The 16,357-nt window shown below is 41.1% G+C and overlaps 1 protein-coding gene across 1 annotated transcript in view; it reads left to right on the forward strand.

Moving 5' to 3' along the window:
* syne2a (spectrin repeat containing, nuclear envelope 2a) overlaps positions 1–16,357 on the forward strand; it is a 100,961-nt gene that overhangs the window by 37,664 nt on the left and 46,940 nt on the right. The window contains exons 47-64 of the mRNA XM_030047854.1: positions 620–784; positions 1,656–1,811; positions 2,066–2,307; positions 2,918–4,982; positions 5,248–5,582; positions 6,948–7,092; positions 7,497–7,697; positions 8,107–8,366; positions 8,442–8,592; positions 9,364–9,507; positions 10,244–10,375; positions 11,035–11,217; positions 11,525–11,662; positions 12,208–12,393; positions 12,779–12,898; positions 13,205–13,387; positions 14,457–14,564; positions 15,465–15,566. Coding sequence (XP_029903714.1) covers positions 620–784; positions 1,656–1,811; positions 2,066–2,307; positions 2,918–4,982; positions 5,248–5,582; positions 6,948–7,092; positions 7,497–7,697; positions 8,107–8,366; positions 8,442–8,592; positions 9,364–9,507; positions 10,244–10,375; positions 11,035–11,217; positions 11,525–11,662; positions 12,208–12,393; positions 12,779–12,898; positions 13,205–13,387; positions 14,457–14,564; positions 15,465–15,566 — 5,016 coding nt within the window. The remainder of the gene's footprint in view (positions 1–619; positions 785–1,655; positions 1,812–2,065; positions 2,308–2,917; positions 4,983–5,247; positions 5,583–6,947; positions 7,093–7,496; positions 7,698–8,106; positions 8,367–8,441; positions 8,593–9,363; positions 9,508–10,243; positions 10,376–11,034; positions 11,218–11,524; positions 11,663–12,207; positions 12,394–12,778; positions 12,899–13,204; positions 13,388–14,456; positions 14,565–15,464; positions 15,567–16,357) is intronic.

Below are 16,357 nucleotides of genomic sequence, written 5' to 3' on the forward strand. Positions count from 1 at the left end.
CTTATTCACCATACATATGTCTTCTAACAAGTATTATCCTCTTCAAATACTATGCACAAACTCTTGAACTGTTCAAAGATATGTTGTAAAAGAGTCCAACCTTGTCTTTAAGTACAGTAGTTGTACTGATTTTTTTTCCATTGCAAATCCCTGACCTATTATTTCGAATCCACTTCCCACTCTACCTACGCCCCATGCTAAGGCACACCTTGTTTTTTTTGTTTTTTTTTTGTTTTTTTTCAAAACACTTTAAATAGGCACCTCCCAGGGTTTCTCATCTAATGGGCTGACAGCTCATATTAGGCTATATTGTAGGTGTATGCCCTGTCTGACCAAGTTTTAACATATCAGTGACATCCTCGGAGGAGGTAAAGAGTCAGAGCACTTTTTAAAATAAATGGTTTGGAACAGAGTGGTTTTCCCCCAGGGCAGACAGCTCCCTACCCAGGCACATTCTTGTGTTAATAGCTGTACTGACTGGTAAGGCTGCCATCAACACAGTACTGTTCACCACTGTGGAACTAGGAAAGAACAGGAAGCCCTGTTATTATCTTGAGCCAAACACGGGGCAGAAGAAGGCTAAAATGTGACACCACCCTGGGCTTTTGTGTTCCCTCAGATGCAAGAAGACATGGAGCCTGAGAAAGGGGCATTGGGGTTGCCACTCAATTTTGGGGCTGAGCAAAGGAAAGGTGGATCTCCAGAGTCACCCAAACACCGTTCCACCATGCAGGAGATTTTGTCTGAAATACAGAGCTTGGTGGAAAGAAGTGATGTTATCAATGTGAGTATTGTTTCAACTAGCTTTGCCTGAAAAAAGAGTTTGCTGTATTAAAACTACAGTAGACTTGTTCTGTTACAATGCATAACTATCTTGTTCCAGGGAGATATAATGATTTGTAAAGGTCTTGTTGTGTTGTTTCCTCAAAAGTTTGTTGAATATGCAGTTAGACCAATGAGAGGGAGAGACAGAGAGAACATTCATTCACTACGTTCATTAGACACATCTATAGTGTTGCACATTGTATATTAAAGTGATATAGAAATGAAAGTTTTCTTTTAAACGGTGTGAGGTTTTTTCTTTGAAATATAAATGCATAATTCACAAGTGTCTAAAAATGGCAAGAAATCAAGTGTAAATGCATGGCTCACTGAACAGATAAGAATGGCAGTTTGATGTAAGGTACCTCGGGATTGATGATACCGTATTCCCATGATGCCATTGACAGGAAGATGCACAGGAAGGAGCTTTGAGCCAGAGGGACTTCCTGTAGGGTCATTAGCAGGCCTAATTATCCACAGTATGCAGTAACTTGCACTGCCACCGTTTCACTGCTTTTTCATACAAAGAATGATCATTTATAACTTTTTATGTACTTATGGACACATGTACCCCTGGTAATACAAAAATGTAAAGGATATAAACCACACACAATAAACTTGAAAGTAAATAAAAATGAGTCCTTGGTTAATGCCGTTGCACTTGGGGCTCAGTTTGTAAATACATAACCTTTCATCTGTGATTTCTTTTAGCTGGCCATCATTTTTTCAGGTTTTTTAGACAAGTTAACAGAAAATAATAATTTGATGAAATACTTTGCTCGTATGGCCCAGTTCCTCTTTTTTGCTTTTACATTAATATCTCTCTTTTTTAGAGGACAAAAGACATGGATTCAACTCGGTGTATGGAGTCGTCTCCCAGCGAACCAGAGATTCGGTTGGTGCGAACTGTTCTAAAAGTTCTGGCATGTCGGTATCAGCCAGCTCAGCTCAATATCACAGCCATGGCCAAACAACTGGAGGAGGCAGAGGTAAGGGTTTTACATATTTACTCTTATTTAGTTCTTTTTCTAGTTGGCCCATTGCCATCCGCAGCCTCTGTGGTATTCTCTTCTCCTTCTCTGTACCTTCTTCTAACTTCTATTTCACAAGTTTTATTTTTATGACCATTGGCAATGGTGCTAAATTAACCTACATCTGTTTCACAACATACCAGGTATGAGTTCATCACAACAGCCATTACTGTACAATAATTTCAAGTCCGTGTGTTTCCTGTCTGTTGTAGGACTACAGACGTTGTGTGCTTGAGCAAGTTGCTACAATGAACAGTATGAGTGCTGCCAAAATGTGTGACCCAGACGCCCTGAAAACTGTGGAAGGACGATGGAGTGCTGCACTGCTGGATGCCTCTGCCACAGTACAGGTCAAAGCAGCACAGCTGGACCAGGTCAAACTGTATCACAGACAAATGAAGGCTACCAGAGCATTACTGGAGGTTCTAGCTGCTGAGAAAGAGAAAACAAGTTTGTGAGTAAACTAGTGCCCTAAGAAATTAGCTTTTTTCTGCCGTTCAATCAGGATAGACTAGGTTTATTTTATCTGAATCTATTTTCCCCAGTTACGGGAAGAAAAAGACAATAAATTGACCAAAAATAATTAAACCCGAGTGGGGCTGTAGATATACTTTATGTCCGTACAGAGCTTTGATAATGGTTGTGACTGGTTGTGGATCTGTGACAGCTGGAATGACTGGAACATACGGATACAGCTGATTAGATAGTAGAGAACGGTTCCCAAATGTGTATTATGCTTAAGCTTAGCTGATTGGATAATGCAAACTGAAAAGGTGCTGCCTTTGTTTTGTATAATTGGTGATTGTATTGTATCAATTTTTCAGTCACTGACTAGATAATACATATCAGATGAAAGGGTAGAGGGATAATTTGTGAATGAAGCAGAACCAAAGAGCAGTAGCCTTAAATGATTAGGCAGGAAGTACTTCAGTGCTTCCTCTTCCTGCCTGAACATATGATACGCGTTTTTTTTTTTTTTTGTTTTTTTTTCTATAATTACATGACAGTGATAGTAATAACATACACTTGATATGCACTTACCTGTTTTCTCTGGGTTTTGTCAGAAACATTTTGAGGAGCAGTGTCCTTCAAGCTGAAAGTCTCAGTGTTCTTCTACGAACCTTGGAGCAGAAGACAGGCATGATGGAAGAGCTGCTCAGGTTGAGTAGCCAACTGTCGGTCCACTTGAGTGAGGCTGAAAGTTCAGGTGCTCTTCTTGCCCAACTTGGGGATGTCCAGGAAGAATGGAGGCTTTTAGAGGGGAGTATCAAAAGAGCTCTGAAACACGCTTCAAACTCATCCTCTCAGTATTCCCGGCTTATAAAAGAGGCTGAGCAACTTCAGGCCAAGCTTGAAAGTCTTCAGAAATCCAGCACGTTCATGCAGCCGTCTCAAACAATCCATGACAGCAAAAGTACTTTAGAATTTGCTTGCATGACCACAGACCTAAAACTGTATAACCAGCAATATCTGCACTTACAGTCACAGTCAGATGCTCTTGGCCACTTCTCTTTAGGAAGGAAAGAGAAGGACGAGGTTGAGCGTGTTCTTCGAAAGTTGAGGTCCTTGCTCAATGTCACCAAGAATCAGCTTGACACTTCTTCAACCAGTATTGGCGGCACTTCTTCAGCAAAGATCAACAAGCACTTAAAAGACTTGGTGATTTGGGCCAAGCAGGCAGAGAACCACATGACATTTGGAAAAACGTTAGCCCTTTTCCCTGAGGAAGCTCGTATCCAAATTGTTGAGATGAAGAAACTTCAAACTGATATTTTGACTAGAAGGTCCAATATGCAAGTAGAAGTTGAAGAAATAAAAGCATTGGCCTCTAACATGGAAAAAGAGGAAAGTGACCAAGTGGCAATGTCACTTAAGTATATTGAAGGCCTTTATGCAGCCATTGCTGGCAGCTCAGCTCATGCTCTGGATATCATGGAGAAAAACCTGCAGGAGAGAGAGAAGCTGCTTCATCAGCTCACTGACATGGATGCCTGGCTAGCAGAAGCACATGTTAACAGAGCCCCCTATGCCCATGTTGACAACATTTCAAAAGCCAACATTGTGAATCTGGAGAGCAAGCTTAGAATCCACAAACTAGCTACTGAAGAGATAGAGAACCAGAAAGCTGTAGTAGACAACCTGGCTGAGAATAGTAAGGAAATAGCAGTAGGGCTAAGTCCAGCAGAAAGCCGCTACCTAGTCAACAGACTCTCAGGCCTTTGGACAGAATTAGATGGATTGCTGGCTCATGAAAGAGCAGCCAGCTGGGAATTAGAGGAACTAATTCATGAGCGGACTGCTTCAGATGTGGAGTTCTCTAACATCCAGGCTAGCTTGAAGCAGATATCTAGTGACCTGGAGCAGCAAACATTCCCTTTTACAAAGGACACCCTTTCAACTATTGAAACCTTGAAACACATGCTAATGGAACATCAGTGTCAAATACAAGAGCTTCAACACTGCCAGGAGTCCAAGCGAAGCTCACTGTTGTGTATTGCTGGTGAGCTGCAAGACAGGTCTAAATCTCTTAGTATGCGTGCCATGGAGCAAGACAAGTATTTGCACCTCAAGAAACAAATGGAGGACTCTAGGGACATTGCCGAAGGGCAAATCCAGCGCTACAAAGATGAAACACTCAGTGTGGGTGAGAGGTTCAAACTATGCCAGACACTGTTGGTTGAACTTCCTTTGGTGAAGACACAGTGTCAAGAAGCTGCTGACCAGCTGGAGGCCATAGGTCAAGACTTACACCCATCACAGCTTAATTCAGAGAGGCTGAAGATTCGACAGATTGTTGAAACTTTGGTCTCTTGGGAACATGCTGTCACGGACGATATCAAAAATCTGGAGGTCAAGCTTCTGGAAGGGTTACACTTTCACACTGAGCTTCCTGCACTAATAGAGTTTTTCCAAAGAACAAGGCTGGAGCTTGAGCAAGCAGAACCAGTGGATCCAGATGAAAAGGCCATAGATATTAAACTACAGAGGTGTTGGGTTATTTGGAGAAACCTGGAGTCTGGTATGCGTGTATTAGACATTTTGGGGCAGAAAGAAAAAATTAACCCGAGGACCCATGGGGAACTGTACTCCCTCAAAGATGCAACCATGCAGGTGTGCCATTCACACATGGTAAGCTGAAATGTTTTTGGATTATTTACTTTTCAACCCTTTTGTTCTTGGTCATTTTTGATGCAAATATATTTTGATGCAAATATTTACATTGTCCCAATTTTTTATTGGTTTGTCTGATTGCGATGTGTAAATGAATTGATATTTTATGTATGTGAAGCACTTTGTAAACTTGTTTTTTGAAAAGTGCTATATAAATAAAGTGTATTATTATTGTTTGCTGTCACAGTAAAATATGCTTAATTATTTAACTTGTATCCAACAGGAGAGTTTGTCTCAGGCTCGAGAATCCTTGAAGGATTACCACTGGGCTGCTCAAGGAGCCATAGGCTTCCTTCACAATGCTGAAGCCACTTTCTTGTCAGCTCCTGGAGGGTTTTTGGACTGTACTGAGGAGCAAAGTCAGACGCAGCAGGCTCTAGCTGCCCTAGAAGATGTTCTCCAGGCTCATGTCAGCCACCTTGTGGAGCTGGTGCCCCAGCAACTATGTCTCTCTCGCCCAAAGACTGAACAGCTCCACATAGGCATCTTGAGTCAACTGTTGGTGGGAAGAGCCACACTGGAGGCCCAGGCCCAGCTCAGGCTAGATGCCCTGCAGAGGTAGGTTTTCTCCCCTCCGTCTACGGTTCATTGCACGTTGACTATGAATACACTGACTGCTCACTAAATGTTCTTAAGAGGAAATTTCTTTTAAAAACCCATTTAGGCAGTTTTTACAAAGATTCTGACATTCACTAATGTTTTCATATTTGGGATTTGTTCTTAGGTAAGAATAGGATCTATGCCCCACTCAAGATCACATTTACACACATTTGAGTGCTAACATATTTGTGCTAATGGCTTATTGTCTGTTTTCAGTGCTACAGTTGTATAATATTATATGACTTACATTTTTTATCATTCATAAGGTTGATAATAATTTATTATTTTACAGACCAGTTTTAAAATGAATAAACACCACACTGACCTCAGCTATGAGATAAACCTTTTTTTTTTTTACTGAGAGGCCACTCACACTGGCAAGTTTGATCCGCGCCCAAGCACGATTGCCCTTAAAATCCGGATTCTTTGACCAGTGTGATCGCTCCGTATCGTGCTTGAATACAGTACACTTCCCCCGCTCTGGCACGGTTGGAAGGGGTGTGCTTCTGCACGGTACGGGCGCGTACATGAGCACATGCACGGTCACGCAGTGCGCAGACGTAAATCATGCAACTTTCCTCCTGCCTCTGCAAAACTGTTTAATGTGCGCAGCGCGATTACCGGCGAATGGCCGCGTTGCGCAATCAATAATCAACCATGTTGTCTGTGTCATTGTCCGTTGTGCTGCTGCAACCGCGTATAAACAAAAGTCGGTTTATAATGAAAGTACAGCAGTCTGTGTGCGGCGATCCAGCAGACCTGGTGCTGGCCGGCACCGCGTCGGCACCGGCCGGCACTGGCCGCGGCACCGCGCGGTGTGCGGTCACCCGGTCGCCCGGTCTGCCGGATCTGACAGGTGCCGCTCCTGCTGTCAGTTGGACCTTTCTGAAGAAGGAGGAAGTTACCTCCGAAACTGTCAAGGTAAATAAACATCCCATGTCTGATTAAAAGGACCAAAAACGTTTTTTAGTTAAAAGGAAGACATGATGTATTTGAACTACATTTATTTATAATGACGTCGGGCCATGCCTGTTGTTGTCGTATTTCAACGTGATGACGCGCACACCAGGGGCAATCGTGCTTGGGCGCGTTTGGGAAAAAGGTAATGTGAGTGCAGGCCAGCCGGGGACTGGGGAGGGGGGGATTTTGGCTTTAGCACGATACGGGCTCAAACTTGCCAATGTTGTACAGTCACTGAACAAGTAATAGCATCCCATACATCTTTTCTTCTGTTACTTTATCAACTACATCAATGTTCTACTTATTTCTACATAATGCTTTTAGCTCCATCAGTAATTTTCTCATATTTATTTGCCTTTGTAGGTGTGCAAAAAGAGAACACAGCCACAGGACGTATCATGAAGACATGCGGAAACTTCTGTCCAGATTTGAGGCCAGGCTGTCAGAGTGTGCTGCAGAACATGTGACTTCACATGAAAAGTGTATTGAGCAACAAAAAAGAGCTAAGGTATGTTAGATGTGTCTTGTATTCATCAGTGATTAACATGTGAGACAGCATCAATTAAATGGCATTTCTGGATATATGCTGGATCCACTGGGCTTTGTTTGGATATGCCAGATATTTAGAGAGTTAGTGTTTACAAATAACATTTTGCTTTTGCTTCTGTTTCAAGTTCCATATGTTTGAGTGCCAGAGAGCATGAACTCTCAAAGGATTGCATTTGAAGGAAAAAAACAAGAAAAAAATCAAACAAATGTGGCATTATCTGAATTTTCTATCTGGTCCTCCAAACAACTTAAAAAAAAAAAAAAAAAAAAAAAAAAAAAAACGGCAAACACTGCTTGACCCATGTCTAGTGCAAATGCAAAGAACCCTGCCTGACTCAAACTTTTTCAAATCTCTGCATGAAGTTGCTGATGGAGGATATCCATGGCCTTGCTGGGAAGATAGAAGACCTGAGAGCTGGATGTCCAATGCAGGGCTGTGGGGTTGGCAAGAACGGAGAGCTGAGTGCCCTCTGGAGGCGCTGGGTATCATTACGACGTGGTGTTGGCCTCCTGATGGCACACTCAGAGCAGAGAGAAGAGGAATGGAAGGACATCACTGCCAGTGTGAGTACTGTCTGCAGGTGTTTTTCACAGCTTTTGCACTTGACGCAACATGTATGCTCCATTCCTTAAACAACCAAATGAATTCCAAATCAATACCAGGTAACATTTGTTTTCCAAGTATTTTGGTACACTACTGAATAATCACATTGTTTTAGCAGCCAAATCGGAGTGAGATTTAGGAATGTGGGCAAAACTATAGTGCGTAGCATCTGAAAATTGAAGTCATCTACCACGTAAGCACTGGATTTAGATTGTCCATCTTACTCTTCTTTTAGGTACTTACTTTGCATAGAATAAGATTAATCTTATTGATCCCCAAGAGGGAATTAAATCATTGCAGCATCAGTATCCAGGATGGAGATTCAATAAATACTGATTTTTTTTTTTTTTTTTTTTTTTTTTTTTTCAGATTAAGCAGTGTTGGAGTTCTTTGGCCAGTCTTCAGGCTGAGATGTCTGATTCCTCCACTGTGAGCTCCAGCCAGGGAGAACCGCAGGAGCTCCTGGCCCAGGCTGAGATCCATCAGGCTGAGCTGGAGCAGGAGCAGCAGTCCTTGGCCTCTCTGGAGCATCGTCTGGAACATGCCCTGAGTTTATCCAGTCCTCAGGACACCGACAGAGCTGGGCCTGTGGGCCAAAGACTGGTGAAGATTCAAGAGAACCTCAGGAGGTGGGAGATTTAACATCTTATAGCATAAGAGATTATATGCATGACAAGGGGTACTGAGTGGATAATGTTTTTCAGCTTAAAAGAGAAGAACCTGGAGGTTTTATCGTCAGCCCTGGCAGAAGAACAAGAGAGACAGCAAGTCCAGGAGGAGATAAGAGATGTGGAGCAATGTGTGTTAGCCATGCTTCCTGCTCTGGAGTCCTGTTCGAATCCACGCAGACAACAGGTAAATTCCTTTTCATGCGTTACAGTCTGACATTGATGTTGAGTTTTAACGTTTTCTATATAAGCAAAAGGAATTTTTTTTTTTTTTTTACTGTGCTACAGAATACTGGCATCAGGGTCTATTTACAAATCCCTCTCAGCTCAATAGACATGCACAAACTCTGTTTGCAGGCCTGTTTTGTCAGCTGCAGCTACAGACCCCATGGAGCTACACTAATTAGATTACAGCCTAGTCATAAGTGGTCTTTTCATATGTACTCCAACAGTCTGAACGGTCTCATCTGTGATGTAGTCACAGAGTACAGTTTGAGAAGCAGTTGTTCACAGCAAATGGCAATAAATTATCTGTTAGCTTCTGGGTCATGACTCATTTGTTATCAATGCATCTTATTATTAAACTTAAACTCTACTCTAGATCTACAGTATTCTGAGCTGTTTGTTGTGTTTTGTTCCCCCTTCAACTTCACAGCCCTCTGTTTGTGCACTCATGCTGCGCTAATGTCAAATTAACCAGTTTGTTGGGTTGCCTGCAGTGGTTCACTACTCCTTGATACAATTTAACTGCTAGTCAGTCTTCTTTAAAAAAAACAAACAAAAAAAAAAAACATTGAACTTGTGAGGGACTGTTACCATGCCTGCAACCTTTATTGAAAAATTAGTTAAGTGAGTTTGGAAAGGAAGAGTCAAATGGGAAACTCTTGACTCTCTCTCTTCCTCTCTTGCTTGCTTTTTGTCTCTTCCATTTTCCCATCTCGCATTTCTACGTTGACAGGAGCTCAGAAAGGGCTTGTTTTCCCATAAGGCCAAGCTGCAGTGCATCATGGACAGCATGCAGAGCAGGTATGCCGAGGTTCCAGCTGATATCAGCAGACAGATACAGGAAGTTCAGCTATCCCTACAGAATGCAGAGGAGAAGGTAACAGGAAACAGAATTGAATCCAAACCCAAATGAACATTTACAAATGAACACCGTGTAGTCTGTCATCCCACCAAAACCTCTGTCTTTGCTTTGTCTATGAGTGTGGTGAATATGTAGTAGCAAATAGGTGTTGTCAATGGTAAGTAGAACTGGATTCAGTGAGTCTGTATGTATATTTACACAAATACTCTCACTGTTGCTATGCATGATTCAGATCAGTATCATTGCACATGGATGTCAGACATGCAAGATGTGGAGTTTTTGGAATATCATTCAATTTTGAATGGACATTTATTTTATTTTTACCTCATTTTATTTGATTTTATTAATTTTCTGGCAATGAACCAAAAAGTTAATAATATGGCAGTTTTTCTGGGAATATCAGGTTATTGTGTATATTGTCCTGATAGTTGGGAATCTTGGACAAACTCTGCAACTCACTTTCAGAGATTACAAATATGGCAAGGTTGTTTGGTGGAAACCTAGAGGTTAAAGAAGCAGGTCTGTTATTTGTAGATAATTGGCTCAAATCCCTGGGCTGGCTGGGAAGGCCGTCCTGGGAGCAGCTGCTCTTGAGGTGCCTTTGAGCAAGACACTGAATCTGTAGATACTCCAGAGGAGTTGCTATGCTGTCCTAGGTAGAAGGTTTTCTCCGCAGCCAACAGTGTGTGTGTGTGTGTGTGTGTGTGTGTGTGTGTGTGTGTGTGTGTGTGTGTGTGTGGTCATTCTGCAGATGCTGGAGAGGAGTGACCCAGTCCGTAAGCTCACTAGGAAAGTTGTGGAACTACACTCTGGGCTGGAGGGAGTGAAGACATTACTGAACCAAAGAAGTCCCACGATCGCTGAGGCGCAAAACACTCTCAAGGTGTGTGTGTCTGTGTGTGTGTGTGTGTGTGTGTGTGTGTGTGTATGTTTGTGTGCAGCATCTAAAATATGTGTATGAATTGAAATTATTTCAGAAATAATATTGATTTCAGCTCTGGGTATGTCTTTTGTGAATCTCTTCTCACATACGTTTCTCAACATAAAAAATAGCATGGTTGTGATTGAGGTTTTAATTTTTTAATTTCTAAATGCCATGATTCTACATTTTATTTTTTTTTCTTTTGAATTTAATTTTACCATTCAAAAGCAGTACTAGTCACTTTTGACTAGTCACATTTTAATTTCTGTTGGATTATAATGGTCTCTCCCTAACTTTCAGCAACAAGCCACTAACACAGTAGCAAGTAATGTTAGCTTGTGTGCAGATGTGTTTACAGTGACATAATTATTAGATTATGGTTAGCTAGCTAACATGCTGACATTATCAATAGACAAAATTTACTAGAATTGCCAATGGTCTTCCCAGACAGAAACAGTACAGAAATTACCTTAATCTATTCAATTCTGCTGGGTTGGCCAAATTGTACACGTAGAAGGGCAGTTAGTTCATCACAGCTGCTGTTGCCCTAAAGCTGATGACCTCCAATATGGCTGCCAGAGGTGATGTTATGCCACCTGAAAGCTTCTTCCATTCTGCAGCATGTGTGGGATGAGCTGGATGCATGGCACAGCCACTTGACACTCCTGGAGAGTGAAGCACAGGATCTTGCAGAGGAGCAGCCCGATCAAGCCCACCTCCTCATGGATGAGCTCATTGAGCCACTACAGCTCTACCAGGATGCAGCAAGGGAGGCCGAGCAGCGCACGGCCTTTCTCAGCAAGGTTAAATACACTCAACATTAACAACAAACCCTCACTTGTATACTGAACACCGGTAATATGAGTTCTCCTCGTAGAATCACAAATAAAGGTAGAAGAGTAAATGTAGCCAAAAGGGGACAGTGTCGGGAGAAAAAGAAAATCATTTTGATTGAATCATTCTTGCATCATCAAAAAGACTCAATTGGCAGATAGATTAAGATTTCAAATAACAGCTAAAAAATCTCCTAAATTTGTGACTTCTGTCTTTAACAGGCATATATCATGGTCCTTCGCTTCTCGTTTTTCTGTTCGTTTTGCTCTGTCTCAGATTCCAGCATCGCTTCAAGAGTTTGAGGATATGCTTCGTGGCGCCACCTGCTGGTTAGAGGAAGCCCAGTCTTGGCTCCGCACTCCCTGTTCATACACAACAGCCAGAAGCCTGCAGAGTCACGCAAACTCACTGCAGGTGCCAAAAAGCAAAATACACACACAAAATCCATCAGACACACTGTAAATGATTCAATAGCAAGTTACAGAATGCACGATTAGTTTGAAAATCCTCTTCAGTTTCAAACTACAATCTGTAACTTTTTGCCTTGAGGCAGGAAGTGTAATCTTACAGAGTTAGTGCATCGAAAGCAATCAAATCATTTTTACTCTAGTATAAAGAATCACAGGCCCATCTTGGTTTACTGAAAATTCCTATTGCTGAAAAGGTTTGCATTATGTTCTATCTTTATTTTATCTTTATTTGTGTTATAGTTAATACTTTATACCTATTATATTGTATGCTTTGTTTACTGTAATGGATTACTATTTGCTGCTGGAGCAACTCAGTTTCCATAGGGTGGTCATTAATATTTCTTCCTATAATGATTGTTGAAAGTGAGCTTTGCTTATACTTCAGAGTCCTTGTTCCAGGGTCTACCCATTAACCTTAATGGAAATGATGGTGGAAATGTATTTCCACCATTATCTACAAGTTCTAACTTGTAACTCAACACCTCTTAGCTGGTAATAGATGACTCCAAGCGGATCAGGGCCACCCTGGAGGGCTTCAGGCCACTGCTGGCTGAGATCTCAGCTGTGTGTGACATCAGCGCCCAGGAGGAGATGCTGGCCCAGACTGACAGCCAAGTCCAAATCATGCAACACAACATTGCAGGGCCTCTGGAGCAGCTTCTGCAGGCGGCTGCAGTAAGAAAGAACTCTCTAAAAACCTTTTCATCTAAAATTGACTTTCAAGTTTATAGTGTTTAAAATGTAGACAGTTTTTTTTTTTTTCAGGTGTGAGTTTTTCTGTGCTTAGCCCCAGATGGCAGCAAGGAGAAACTGTAGGCTGAGGGGCATATTTTTACATAAAAATCTTGCCCAGTGAATGTTTAAGTTCAAGAGTCTAATATGCTCAAATAACATTGTTAATTAGCACTACATGTGATCGACAGGCAGTTTTATTGGCTATATGGGTTCACTTTTCTCTTGACTTTGTATTCAAAATTCAAAACACAGTGAAAAAAATCTTTAAAGTTGCCATGGCTAGTCCAAAGACTATAAAAAACATTACTGCCAATCTCCTTTTCAGGTGGTTGATGCCATTGAAACAGAACTGAAGACTATGGAGAAAAATTTAACAAAGATTAGAACAATTTTATCCTCTGTGGACTCCAGCATCACTCTGGTGGAGCATCTCCATAACCGGCAGGTAAAGCATGGATTTTATATCAATACCAATTATAAAGGCTGTTAATGTTTCCATTTTTGGCTGAAATTGCCAGTATTTTGTGCTCATATACAATATCTGCGACCACATTACAAAATAGTTTTATATAGCAGTAGTCAGGGAAGAACCCCATCATATCAAAGGTATCAAAGGTAGACAAAACATATGATTTTTGTAAAATATTCATATTTAATAGATCAACAAACTCATGTATTAATATAACTCAAGAAAAAACTAAAAAAAAAAAAAAAACCTCACACACTTTCTATTTTTTCTTTCAATGTGAAGGTGATCTTGGCCAATCTGAAGTCGATGTGGAGGACACTGGAGGAGATGGAGAGGTGTAAAGGAGAGCTGGGCCTCCCACAGGGGACAGAGGAGAGCCTGCTCGTCTTCCTCAGAGCCAGTCTGCTGCTCCAGACGCTCCAGGAGCTGGAACAGCTCACCCAACAACAGGCTGCACTGCTGGAGGTACACTGTGTAGTTTGAGCACCGCTGCACAGGCAAATCAAATGCATTTACATTTGTCACTCTACTCGGAGAATGAGTACATTCAGTAATGTTATACATTCATTGTTTCCAGTCAAGCATTTTGATCGGCCAAAAGGCATTTCAATGGCACTCATAACAGTTTATTCCACGGTTTTGCTGAATCAAGACAGCCTACATTTCACCATTCAAGCTCAGGCTTCACATATATTTGGGTTTGGGAGTAGTTTGGCCAGGCTCACAGCTGATTTAGCCATCCCCGATGGTTAGAGGCTCACCCACTCAGTTTTCATGCAGACAAACACTGAGCTAACCAAGATTAGAAACATGATAGGTTTCTCATTTGACATTTGATTCATTCAGAGAACAGGAAACCTTTGATTGCAGTTGGAGGCTGCACAGAAATCTTGCTAGAGCTGTCATATTATGATGGCTACTGCTCTGCTACACCATATTGCCATGGATTATACCTGCAGATGTTTATGAGATTCCAGTCCTGTAGAACTTGTGCTATGGCTGAACCTTACAAATTACTTAAGCTTGTGACAGAAATACTTTAAATTGAGGAAATGAACAATGTAAATAATTATACAAGGAGCCCCTTCAAGGTGATTGGACTGGCCTCTGCTTCATGTCCGGATCCTGTTGCCCTCAAGTAGACTAGATTGCTGCATATTATCCCTAGTACTGGTAACTTCTACCCTGAAACTTAGAGATAATCCCTTCACTTGGAAGTACAAATAGAATGAAGCAAGTGAGGGTACTTCTTTCTTAGTAACAAGGAGATTTTTTTTTTTTTTTTTTTTTTTTATCAGCAGAGGGCCAAAGCTTGTATTTTGGTCTAAAGTTCAGTACAAAGCAATAGCATAGTTGAGTTTGTGCTGTATTTTCTGGAACCAGACCGCTGCTCTTCTTGGCCTGTGGTGTTGTTCCCCACAACGCAGTGGCACCAGGCCCTAGAATATGCAATTGCACCAGCTCGAGTACGTTTTTGCTTTGATCACTGTATGTCATGCTCTCTCTTTGTGTCTTATCTTTTGACTCTTTAAAGAGCAAGATTAGTGAGGAGGAGGAAACTGAGGGAACAGTCCCCAGAGATCTCAGCATAACCACAGCAGAAGCCTTTCATCTACCTGAGGACACAGTGCACTCTGCCCAGGTAACACTGATATTAGACAAAGTTCACCACAGAGAATCAACAAAACTAATAACAGAGTGTGACAGTGATTTCATGACTTGGTAAATTCAAATGAATGTCGCCAAGTTCAGGGTTCCCACTGGAATATCATAAAATTTTGAGAGGTGTACACCAGACAGGAAAAGTCAGAGAATTTGATAAATTCTCACGGGAAATCAAGGAATTTTTACAAATGGGTCATTTTATGTGAACATAACCATATGCGTTTTCCAAACTGTTTCACATATTCATTGCATTAGATGATGGATTTCAGCTTTTTTTTCTCCACAAACTGTAACTGAAGCTGGCCTATGAAAGAATCCTTTATAACTTTAAAACAGTCCATCTTGTGATAGCAAGCCATGGGAAAATCATGGAATTTTATATCTTGGTCACAGTGGGAACTCTGTAAGCAGACAGAATGGCTGTCTATATTGTGCACAATGCTTTTTTCCACCAAACACACCTTAACTTTCATTTTTATATTTGACATTCTGAATGCATGATTTTTATGTCTCAAAATGCCCTAACAGTGACAGTATAACTTTAAAGAATTGTTCTCTCTGTGAGCCATGTTAGTGCTTTAGTTTTATAGCTAACATAGGACAGGTTTGTTATGCATCCTGAAAAAAAAAAATACATTTCCTGTTGGTTGAAAGGATAATTTCCCCAAAAGATATTGCTTTTTTCTGGAGGTATCTCTTATTAAGTTACATTATGAAATAATGTATTGGAAAAGAGAATCATTAGAAAGGTACTATGGGGTCAAATTTTCCTTTAAATCAATACTTCTGTGCCCATTGGATGAAGGCCTTTCATCAGTGTCACTTTCTCCTATTTAACCAGTGTTCCCCAATTATAACCTACCTCTATCACTAAAAGCAGGAGGCTTTTCAAGCGTGTAATTCAGAGGAAGAGGAGGAGGAGGAAGAAGAGAGTCCTCTCTCGTCGTCCTCTGACACACTAACATGCAGTATTCCAGAGGTAAAGATCATGAAAGCTTATGTAGCATCTCAGCACCTAGCACACTCTGCTACAAATGAAAAGCTTCATTCCAAAATCAGTTATTCAACATAATAAAAACTCTTGCTTGCTATCAGGAAAGCAGATCTCACTATTGAATGTTGTTCAAGGTATTAGTTAATATCTTTTAAATTAGAGTCAAAGAATAGACGTATTTTTAACATTTTGAAATTATTGAGCAACAAACTTCAAAGAACCTCAAGTAATATATTTTCTCCAAAATGGGTTTAACATGTTTTGGAATGAAACTTTTCAAATTTCATGGCTTCCCAATTTTCATATTTCTCCACCTTTACTCCTTTACTAATATTTTGAAGGAATTAATTTTTCAGTATTCAGTATTTTTTCAGTGTTTTTTGGCCTCCATCACTATGGCTTCTATTTCCTGTTACATTGAGATGTGAGGGAAGATTTTAGCAGATATTAGCAAACTCAGTGTGAGGCTGTGCCAGGCAGGCAGACGTTTTGTCTTAAAAACTGTCAGAGGCAGCTGCCTTAAATATGTTTCCCCTTATAAACCTCTCCTCACACACACACACACACACACACACACATACACACACACACACACACACACACACACACACACACACACACACACACACACACACACACACACACAAACACACGCACGCACACACTCACACACTCACACACACACACACACACACACACACATACACATCCATATACACACACAGTGACAATGGCACACTGGTGTGTGTATGTGTGTGCACGTGCATGTGCATGTG

This window comes from Myripristis murdjan, chromosome 24 (assembly GCF_902150065.1).
Source record: "Myripristis murdjan chromosome 24, fMyrMur1.1, whole genome shotgun sequence".
NCBI lineage: Eukaryota > Metazoa > Chordata > Actinopteri > Holocentriformes > Holocentridae > Myripristis > Myripristis murdjan.